General features: G+C 39.3%; 1 protein-coding gene across 1 annotated transcript; it reads right to left on the bottom strand.

Moving 5' to 3' along the window:
* Positions 1–7,971: 7,971 nt before the first annotated feature.
* Positions 7,972–11,631, bottom strand: LOC127121278 (uncharacterized). Its single transcript, XM_051051823.1, has 2 exons — positions 11,311–11,631; positions 7,972–9,378 (listed from the first exon to the last, which is right to left on the bottom strand). The coding sequence occupies exon 2, from the start codon at positions 9,371–9,373 to the stop codon at positions 8,438–8,440; it is 936 nt and encodes a 311-aa protein (XP_050907780.1). The 5' UTR covers positions 9,374–9,378; positions 11,311–11,631; the 3' UTR covers positions 7,972–8,437.
* Between the last annotated feature and the right edge of the window lie 275 nt (positions 11,632–11,906).

The following is an 11,906-nucleotide window of genomic DNA, read 5'->3' as shown; positions in this document are numbered from 1 at the left end:
ACAAACGCCACAAAATTTGACCGTAAATGCATGTATGCATGATGCAAAAGACAGACAGACACAGAGACACAGGAGTGCAAACTCTACTGGGGAAGGACATACACCGACTCAATGCATGAAGGTAAACACTGAGAATACTCAGCTGGGGAAGATTCACTACCTATTCATAGATGGAAAATAGGAGGAAAAGAGATATCGACTCAATGTTGACGATACATCACTATCTCATAGATGAAAGTGGGAAAAGATCAATATAACAAGAGTACTGATGTGACAGTACATTACCAACTCAAAGATGGAGGTAACAGAAAAGATGAATACCAACTCAAGGATGAAGGTATAACAAGGGCATAATAAGAATCGAACTGCGTTAACTCATGGTTGACAGCTCACTACCCACTCATTGATGAGGTAAACAGGACATGCCAACTCAAAGTTGAAGGCAAGCTTCAAAGGATTGATAATAACACTGCTAGGGAAATCAAATTCCAACTCATTGATGATGGTGTAGATGAAGAATCAGATCTAAGGATCATTGTGTAGACTTACAGTTGAATGCACACTACCAACTCATTGATGAGGTAGACAGAGAAATGCCGACTCAAAGTTGAAGGCAACCACTGATTCATTGACAAAGGTGTTTAAAAGAATTTAGAACATATTCTCCTGGAGATGTTTATCATTACCGACTCAAAGATGACGGTGGAAGGACAAAATGTACCTAACTCATAGATGAAGGTACTCCATCAACTCAAAGACGAAGATGGAATCAGAAGTTATCTGTGCAGACTCAAAGATGAAAGCACACTATCAGTTCAACAAGGATCAAACATACCCTACTCATAGATGAAGGTACTCCATCAACTCAAAGACGAAGATGGAATCACAGGAAAATGTGCGAACTCAAAGATGAATGCATATTACCAGCTCAAAGTTGCAGGTACTTCACCAACTCAAAGACGAAGGTGGAATCAAAAGGAAATTGTGCTAAACTCAAAGACGAAAGCACGCTACCAGCTCAAAGTTGCAGGTAGAACCATGGAACTTTCTGTGAGGATGTTATCAACTCATAGATGGAGATAGTAATTAATTTATCCGAGGGATAACAAAGGTTACCACTCATGGATGTAGGTAACTCAAGTTTGTAACGGGTACCAACTCAGAGATGAAGGTATAAAGGACTTGGACACAATATCTGTCATGTCTGTTTTACTGAATGAGAGTCACAAAGACTATATTGTTGCCTTCTTTTACTGGCAATTTCTAAGCTTTATCTGGAGACACGAGGTTCAAACTAGGATAGAACTAGAATGAAACGGTCAAACAAGACTTCAACTGAAGAGGAATGAACTCATCAGGATTTACAACTGAAACAACCATCTTCCACGAGGCATCTGTGGGGAACATGACCAATAAAAGGTATTTTGCTGCATATGAGGATACTCTATATGGAAAGATTGACTCAACCCACAATATAAACAAGGAAACAAGGTGCATATGAATGCAAGCATGATATGTCATAGATATGCATGAATATTTAGTAATGAATGCATGATGGACAGACAAAACTAGGAATAACTAAAAATGTTAACAGCTGCATAAGGACTTGCTGGAGATTTGCACTGAGACTCGCTAGGGAGTAGTACAAAGACTTGCTGGGGAATTGGTACAAGAGCACCATATCCAGGTTTCTTTAAAAGTCTGTCTCTGCTGAGGATTCCGTAGAAGAATGGAGATGCCTTCTACTTCAAAAATGCAGGAGATTCCCTGTGGTTCTTGAATTTGTGAGGTATATGAGGATTGGACCTTTCTGAGGACTCCGCTGGGGATACAAGGTGTTATCCTCTGGAAACAAGATGATATTGTAAGAGAAGTCCTGCAATTCTTGAATTTGCTGATAATGCAGAAAGGATTATTCTTCTGGAAGACTCCGCTGGGGATAAAGTCCGCTAGGGATAGGTGGTATCTTTCCAGGGAATAAGAATATAGGGGAAATCTATCCTTGATTTTTTTGCTTTAATTATCATGGAGACTTTCTGTATCTGAAGACTCTGCAGGGGATTATGGTGTCTGATATCTGGTTACGAGATCTTTCCTCTAGGAGACTCTGCCGGGGAACAGTGATGTCTGACCTTTGAATGTAAATGAGAATTCAGGAGGAATCCTGTAATTCTTGAATTTGCTTAAAATGCAACACACTCTTCTTTACTACAAAACATTACTGAGGAGGAGACATATCCTTCTATTGAATGGACAGAGAACAACAGGAGATTCCCTGTAGTTTCTGAATATCAACTTTCTTCACTCGCTGAGGGATGGAGACCTCTGTATTACTCCTGCTCAGGGAAATCAAATCTTCCTTCTCATCCTCTGCTGGGGACATTGCTGATCCCTCCTTAATAAGTTACTGGGGAAATACCTGTAGTAATCCCATAGGCCAAATCTGTAACTTAAAACCTGGATCAAAGTCTTCATGATCAATTAACCAGGGAATCTTCATGCCCCAAGTGAAGGGAATAAACTTCTTGAAATATTTCTTGCATGATCTCTTGAGGAAAACTAGGAAGCATAGCTGGGGATATCCAGAATCACAACCTCTGCTGGAGAAATATTACTGCCAAGACACCTGTGGAGATTTTTTCATCATATACATATAAAGATAGTAATATGAACATGTCTAGTTGGAATCACATGATTTCAGAATTACTGGGACCACATGTCTCAATCCTTTCATTGATGTCCACAAATCAAAATAAATAATCTTTATATTTTTCAAAAACTGTTTTTAATTCCAAACTTTTGTTTCAAAACATATCTGTCAAAGTAAAAGAACTTTCGTAAATTGAAATGAAAATTAAGAGTGCCAAGAAATATAGAAAGGCTCAAATTGATTTGATAGGATGGTAATCAGCCAACAGCGTGATTCCATAGATCTTTACAAATTGGAAAATGGTAATTTCATGGAAAAAGGGTACGTTGAACTACAATGACATCATTCTCTCTTCCACTTTTGACCTGTATTGCAGCCTTGAGAAAGTTGGAGAACTGTTGAAAATATTCTGATACTTCAATGATCTTATCTCTATTATGCAGTTACTTGCCTGAAATCCCTAACTTTTGCCTAGATTGCCCTTTCGGGTTTTCAATCTACCGGGATAATATTCTCTTTGTTTTTTTATGTCTCTAATTTCTGCTTGGACCGCCCTTTCAGGTTTTAAATCCGCCCACCGAGACGCTCATTTTTGCCTAAGCCGCCCTTTCGGGTTTTCAACTTAGCGAGCTGTTCTTTTCATTTTTTAGGCGAAGTATTTCTTGACTGCATCTGTATTCACGGGACGTGGAAGCTCTTCACCATCCATGTTTGTAAGAATTAAAGCACCGCCTGAGAAGGCTTTCTTGACAACATAGGGTCCTTCATAGTTAGGAGTCCACTTGCCCCTAGAATCATTGTGAAATAGTATCATCTTCTTGAGCACAAGGTCACCCTCTTTGAATTCTCTCGGCTTAACCTTCCTATCAAATGCCTGCTTCATTCTCTTTTGATATAACTGTCCATGGCACAAGGCAGTCATTCTTTTTTCTTCAATCAAATTCAACTGATCGTATCTGCTTTGACACCATTCAGCCTCTGACAACTGAGTTTCCATTAGTATCCTCATTGATGGAATTTCAACCTCTATCGGTAACACAGCTTCCATACCGTATACAAGTGAAAATGGGGTTGCCCCAGTTGAAGTACGGACTGATGTTCTATATCCGTGTAGTGCAAAAGGCAGCATTTCATGTCAATCTTTGTAGGTAACAACCATCTTTTGAATGATCTTCTTGATATTCTTATTTGCAGCTTCAACTGCCCCATTCATCTTGGGACGGTAAGGAGAAGAGTTGTGATGCTCGATCCTGAAACTTTCACATAATTCATCCATCATTTTGTTGTTCAGATTGGAGCCATTGTCAATGATGATCTTGTTTGGAATGCCATATCGGCAAATGAGATTATTTTTGATGAATCTGACCACCACTTGCTTTGTCACCTTTGCATACGAAGCTGCTTCCACCCATTTGGTGAAGTAATCAATTGCCACGAGAATGAAACGGTGTCCGTTGGAAGCTTTGGGTTCAATCATACCGATCATGTCAATGCCCCACATTGAGAATGGCCAAGGAGCAGAAATCACATTCAAAAATGTTGGTGGTACATGAACCTTATCAGCGTAGATCTGACATTTGTGACACTTCTTTACAAATTTGTAGCAATCTGATTCCATGGTCAACCAGTAGTAACCAGCTCTCAACATCTTTCTTGACATAGAGTGGCCATTTGCATGAGTACCAAAGGACCCTTCGTGAACTTCTTTCATCAACATTTCTGCTTCCTTTTTGTCAACACATCTGAGTAAGACCATGTCATAATTCCTCTTATAGAGCACATTCTGATTAAGGAAGAAACTGCCTGACAATCTTCTCAAAGTCTTTTTATCTTTTTCTGTTGCTCCAAGAGGATACTCCTGAGTCTGAAGGAAATGCTTGATATCGTGGTACCATGGTTTATCATCAAAACTGGCCTCAGCTGTAAACACATGTGTGGTCTATCAAGTCGCTTGATCACAATTCTGGGTACTTCGTTTGGAAAACCCACTTGATACATTGAAGACAACGTAGCTAGAGCATCCGCCATCTGATTCTCATCCCGAGGAATGTGATGCAACTCAACCTTGGTGAAGAAAGTCAACAATCTTCTTGCATAGTCTTTGTATGGGATCAAGCCAGGGTGGCGTGTTTCCCATTCTCCTTTGATCTGATTGATAACTAACGCCGAGTCACCATAAACAGTAAGATTTTTGATGCGGAGGTCAATGGCTTCTTCAAGACCCATGATACAGGCTTCATATTCAGCAATGTTGTTTGTACATTCAAAAAAAATTCTTGCCGTGAAAGGAATATGAGAACCTTCTGGAGCGATAATGACTGCACCTACTCCATGTCCATAAGCGTTGGAAGCTCCATCAAATACTAAACCCCATTGAGAATCTGGTTCAGGTCCTTCTTCAGGAAGTGGCTCTTCACAATCTCTGGATTTTAGGAACATGACATCTTCATCAGGAAACTCATCCTCATTATCATTGTGATCTTCAACGGGTTGGTGAGCAAGGTACTCGGCTAACACACTGCTCTTGATAGCTTTCTGGGTATGATACTCAATGTCGTATTCTGATAACAGCATCTGCCATCTTACAATCTTACCAGTGAGTGCAGGCTTCTCAAAAATGTACTTGATTGGATCCATTTTGGATATCAACCAAGTGGTGTGACTTAACATATACTGCCTCAATCTCTTAGCAGCCCAAGCCAATGCACAACATGTCTTCTCGAGTAAGGAGTATCGTGATTCACAGTCAGTAAATTTCTTGCTTAAGTAGTAAATGGCATGCTCTTTCTTTCCAGTTTCGTCTTGTTGACCCAGAATACAGCCCATAGAATTCTCAAGCACTGTCAAATACATAACCAACGGTCTTCCAGCAACAAGTGGTAACAAGATAGGAGGCTCCATGAGGTACTCTTTGATATTGTCAAATGCTTTCTGACAATCCTCTGTCCAAACACAATTCTAACTCTTTCTCAACAATTTGAAGATAGGTTCACAAGTGGCAGTCATGTGAGAAATAAACCGGGATATGTAATTCAATCGTCCTAGAAAACCTCTCACTTGCCTTTCTGTTTTTGGTGCGGGCATCTCTTGGATAGCTTTTACTTTATCTGGATCAACTTCAATGCATTTTTGGCTGACAATGAAGCCCAAGAGTTTACCTGACCTGACGCCAAATGTGCATTTGTTCGGATTGAGGCGAAGACGGAACTTCCTCAATCGTTGAAACAGCTTTATTAGATCTACTAAGTGACCTTCTTCTGAACGAGACTTCGCGATCATGTCATCCACATAAACCTCAATCTCTTTGTGCATCATGTCGTGAAAGAGCGTTGTCATGGCTCGCTGGTAAGTAGCACCTGCGTTCTTCAACCCAAACGGCATCACTTGATAACAGAATGTTCCCCATGGTGTTATGAATGTAGTTTTTTCCATGTCTTCGGGAGCCATTTTGATCTGGTTGTACCCGGAGAATCCGTCCATGAAGGAGAATATGTCAAACTTTGCTGTATTGTCTACCAACATGTCAATGTGAGGCAGGGGGAAATCATCCTTTGGGCTTGCTCTATTTAAGTCACGATAGTCGACACACATTCGTACCTTCCCGTCCTTCTTAGGAACTGGCACAATATTTGCTATCCACTCTGGATACACTGAAGTGGCAAGAAAACCAGCATCTATTTGCTTCAGAACTTCTTCTTTAATTTTGACGGCCATATCTGGATGTGTTCTTCTTAATTTCTGTTTGACCGGTGGACATTCTGGCTTCAAAGGTAGCTTGTGCTCTACGATGTCAGTGTTGAGACCAGGCATATCTTGATAAGACCAAGCAAACACATCTACATACTCTTTCAACAGGCTGATCAATTGCTCCTTGACCTGTGGGGATAACAATGCTCCAATTTTGACTTCTTTCACATTTTCTTCCGAACCCAAGTTGACTGTTTCCAAAGGCTCCTTGTATGGCTGAATAGTGTCTTCTTCATTTTCAAGCTGGCGGGCGACCTCTTCTGGAATCTCATCCCACTCTTCCTCTTCAGCTTCGAATACAGAATGTTCAAAGTTGGGAGAGGGCATGATGTCATTGTGTTCAACGGGTTTAAGTAACCTGTACAAACAATTGTTTTTAGAGGACTGACCATAACATGCAAAAATGTGTTCTTTTAAAGGTTTTTTTGTGTTACCATTTTCCGAAAAAGCTGAAAAGATAAAAGGACACAAGTGTATAGGAACATAAAAGATCTTTTTCATGGATAGTACGTTTTTGACAAAAGTGCCTATTTTACAAAATTAATGCTTCGCGCTTTGGGCTAAAGCGGAAGATTTTTGAAAACTGAAAAGCTTAATTACTTTGATATGTGGACACAATGTGGGATGTCAACTGCGGTCCAGTTCTTCATAACTACTCCAGTCGCCATTCTGTCTTTCCCTCGAAGAGCTTTTATCTCTTTTTGTAATTCCGCAAACTGATCCTGGAATTCATCCATTCTATCATTGAGACCAGGATCCTCACTTGGGGTAGGGCCGTGATAGACAGGTTCTCCTAGGTGAGGAGTATAGTGAACAACGGGAGGCACATTAGTGAAGACAGGAGCATTTGGTGGAACGAACTCTTGTTGATATCTATCTTGATTAAGATCCCTGGGTATTTCCCAAGGACGGGATGCTGTGATGGTAACAGAAGTGACTGGGACAGCGTTGATTTCTGAAGCGATGACTGTAGTGACGGGTGCTGCTGTTGTCTGATTCTGAATTTGAGGTTGATTATGTGCCGAAGTCTGTCCTGAATTATGAACTTGAGCCCTAGCCTGGGCTTCCTCTGCTTGTAGACGGGCGGTTAACATTTGGTTGCGCATCTCTGCTGCCTGTGCTTGCGCCTGGATCTGTGCATCTTGTGCTTCGGTAACTTGAGCTTTCAATTCTCGGTTCTTGTTATCTGTTATCTCCATTCTTTCTTTTGTAGTTGGCTCTTGTGTTGTAATTATGCGTCAGCTTGAAATGGATCTGCTGGCGGGAAGCAACTGTTAAAAGACTGGACCAAGACAGACAACCTGTATGCACGTGATGCATGGATATGCAAAATGAATGATTTTCCAAGGAACTCTAAGTGAAGGAAAAGATAGAATTGCAAACATTTTTGATAATAAAACAAAATTTTTCATTTTAAGCATTTTTATCAAAATATACAAAGTTATCAACCCAAAATACAACCAAGAAAACCATTTAAGGACATGTGTCATCAGGACGAGCATAAACAAGTAGGAGTTGTCCTTCAAGTCTCTCAATTCTTTCTTCATAGGCCTTCTGCATAAAAGCTTTCTCCTTCACCAAACTGTCTACAAGACCTTTCCATGCACCTGAGGACTGTGGAATCTGGGAGTAATCTGTTGTGCCTGAGGAAAATAAATCCTCTTGCACCCTTGGACGTTTACCTGCACGATCTTCTCCACTCTGCTCCTTTAACTGTCTCTGAAGTTCTTCATTTTCCATTTCGAGCACCTGGGCCTTATCCTTCCAAGCGTCTCTCTCTTTCTTGACCCTCTCCAAGGTGGCTTGGAGTTCTTCTTTGTCATCTAGCGAAAGGTAGGGGGTCTTCAACAGAGCGGGTTTGATAGGATCATGATGTGGGTATGGCATTTTCAACTGTATAGCTCTGGCTCTGATCCACTGGAGGTACGGCTCATAGGAGGTACAATCTTTCTTACCCAATTCAAGTCTCCCTTTGCGACAAACACGATGCCAAGCTCTTACTACTCTCTCTTTCATGGTAGGGTCCTCCTCGTTATCCCTCTAGAAAATACCTTCTAAAAGAATGTTAGGAGGCTTGTCCTTCATAGGGTAACCGAGTTGTCTCCTAGCAAGTACTGGATTATAAGAAATGATTCCCTTTGTGCCCATGAGGGGCACATTGGGGAACTCCCCGCAACTATCAATGATCTTCACATCGTCTAAAACTCTACTATACCATGCAATATCTGACTGGGTAAGAGACACAATCCTCTGTGACCACTGAAGTCCTGACTTGCGATCCCAAAAAGTAGCTGACTTAGGAAGATGAGAGACAAACCATTTGTAGAGTAACGGTATACAGCAGACTATGGTTCCTCCTCCTTTCAAAGTACGGTAATGGATGGAATGATAGGTGTCTCCGAGCAAAGTTGGAACAGGATTACCACTTAGGAAGATGCATATAGCATATGAATCCACAAAACCTTCAATATTAGGAAATAGTAACAAACCGTAGAATAACAAGGCGCACAGATGCTCCACAATAATATCACAACCTTGACTGGAAAAATAAGAAACCTTCCCCATTAAGAACTTGGCAGTGAAACCTGGAAGTCCTCCTTTGGTGGTGAAGTTATTCTTGAATTCTGACTTCTTCATGTACAACACTTTTGCAAGAGAACTGTGCTCGGGTAACTTTTCTGAACCAGAGAAAGGTACTGTATCAGCAACTGGGATGTGAAGCAACTGGGCATACTCTTCCAATGTAGGCATGAGTTGATAGTCTGGGAATGTGAAACAGTGATAGACTGGATCATAGAACTGTACTAATGTCTGCAATAACCCTTCTTCCATCCTAAGTGTCAATAAAGATATAAGTGCCCCATATCTGTCTCTGAAACCAATAGGATCTGCGATCGAAGAAACCAGTTTCTTTAGTTCATCTATCTTTGGATTGATGAGATTGTACTTTTTCACACTTCTCCGTCCAAAATCCATGTTTCCTGCAATATTTGCAATCCTCACTTTAAGTTCCTTGGAAAAAGGTTGAAATGATGGGAATGAATGCATGTCATGCATGAATGCAACAAACACAAACATGGTCAAACAATACAAGGCTCAAAGTTCATCACCAGCATGGAGTTTAGGACAAAGCCCCAAGATAAGTTCTAAGGTTCACCTGCCAAACGGGTTCTAAAAGTTCCCAAGGTTATGGATCCTTCTTCAGATAATACCGGGTTAAGCAACTGCTCGCTTTCCAATATTATTCTCAAAAGAATCTCGCTTGAGTGTGATATCGCGTATCAACCAAACCAGACTTTTGGTCCGAAGTGGTCACCACATCACATCCTAAGTAAGGCCAAGATGGGGTAAAGGTAAACTAAGGTCCTTGGCTTCACGGGCCCGTCGAAAGCAACAATGCCTCACAAATGACTTGTTTTAGCACTATCACCCTCAAAGAGGCCTCCACCAAGCGGACAAAGGCTCAAGTCAACTCGGTAAGGATTGTCTCCTATCAAGTCAACCTGAATTATCATCCATCCTATCTCAAATGTGCCCCAAATCCGGGTATAGGATTTATCATAAGTATCCCCCAAAACCCAAAATAACAAACATTACAAACAATACAATTTAGCAAATATTCATAAAGCAAACATATAAACAAGCAAAGATAGGCTAAACCCTCAAATAAGTTTAAGCATTGTTATCCCCAGCAGAGTCGCCATTCTGTCGCGGCGGGATTTTTCACGAGATTAAGTATTGATTGAACTTAACCCGTTTGAAAATTATTTTAAATGCAAGAGTCGCCACCGTCTTTTATTTTATCCAAAAAGAGGAAGGGAAAAATAACGATAAATCCCTTTAGAGTTACGGGTTCGGGGGTTGGTTATGCAAAGGGAAGGTATTAACACCCTCTACATCTGTGGTACTCCACAGGAACCTTTTTGCTTATGTTTATGTGAATGCTTTGCTTTTTTCGCTTTGATCGTTTGATTGGGGAGATGAGAAAAGAACTTGATTTTATTGCTTTTGGACTCGATAAAGTCGTAGACTTCATGCCTACGTATCTCCAAGGCGCAATGGAGAAATCAGAATCCACGTAGTTCTCCCAAAAGAAAAGGGGAAAGTCTGTTTTGTTGATTTTAGATTGGCGTGTCTTGCCATCTCTTGCTCGACCTAGGCGGGAGGCTTCGAGACTGACACGTCCTTTTGAAAATGTTTTTAAACTGAAAAGCCAAAGCTGGCAAAAGATTTGAATGAGCCTAAACCCTGAAACAATAAATGAATGGGCTCATTATAAGGAAGCCCAAGAGTAAGCTTGTGAGTGTGTGAAAAGGGTTTCTTAAACGGCGACCGTTGGAATCACATCGGGTTTCTCTTTTTGGATTTTTTCGATTTTTTAACATAAAACGTGAACAATACGATTAAACACACAATACAGAACATAAAAAATGCGAGAAAATAAATTATTACAACACAGTTAGCTATGAATAGTTAGTATTACGAATAGTTAGTGGAGTTAATCGAGCTGAAACTGAAACGAAACGGTTAGTAACAACATAAACAAATATAAAAAAACAATATAAACATTTACTTTAGACAAAATAAACATTTGATATAAGTAAACATTTAATTAAAATAAACATTTAAACAAATAATTAATTTAACTAACATTTAAATAAAACATATATGCAAAATAATAATAAAAGATAAACAATATTTAGTAAACAAAAGTAATATATATATATATATATTTATATTTTAGACAATAAATATATAGTAGACAAAAATAATATATATGTACATTTAGACAAATAATATATAATAGACAAAAATATATATATATATATATATATATTTAGATAAATATATATTAAAACACATGTCGGCAAGCCGGAACTTTGCCGATTTCAGAGATAAGTGAAGAATATTACCTTGTGTGAAGAGGATGAACTTCTGATCGTCCAAATGATCGACCGAAAGCTGGAAACCGTCACCGACGCAGTGCTGGTTGCCTTCGTGAGTACCTGACTTCAACGTCGCTTTTGATCGGTGAAACGACGCCGGAATGAAATGAACCTTGGATATTTGTGACCTGGACTCAACGAACTTCAAAAATATGAAATCGGTTTTGTGTTTCGGTGAATAATCGGGACGATTTTGGGTTACCGAAAATGAAGAACAAGTGGAATACGGTAATGCTTTTGGAAAAATATTTCTTTTCAATTCTTTGTTTCTCTCACCACACGTTTTTTCCTTACTGATCCACCTTTCTTTTTTTCTTACTAACCACATCTATATATATATATATTTAGATTACTTAAACAATAAGAAACCTAAAAAATATCTAACATAAATTAATAATATATATTTAGATTACTTAAACAATAAGAAACCTAAAAAATATATAACATTAATTAATAATATATATTTAGATTACTTAAACAATAAGAAACCTAAAAAATATCTAACATAAATTAATAATATATATTTAGATTACTTAAACAATAAGAAACCTAGAAAAATATCT

The sequence above is a fragment of the Lathyrus oleraceus genome, chromosome 2 (assembly GCF_024323335.1).
Source record: "Lathyrus oleraceus cultivar Zhongwan6 chromosome 2, CAAS_Psat_ZW6_1.0, whole genome shotgun sequence".
In the NCBI taxonomy this organism is placed as follows: domain Eukaryota; kingdom Viridiplantae; phylum Streptophyta; class Magnoliopsida; order Fabales; family Fabaceae; genus Lathyrus; species Lathyrus oleraceus.
The sequence above is the reverse complement of the archived record's forward strand: the minus strand, read 5'-3'. Positions and strand labels throughout refer to the sequence as shown.

Coding starts and splice junctions, on each gene's coding strand:
- LOC127121278 (XM_051051823.1), bottom strand. CDS start 9,373: ATGGATTTTGGACGGAGAAGTGTGAAAAAGTACAATCTCATCAATCCA.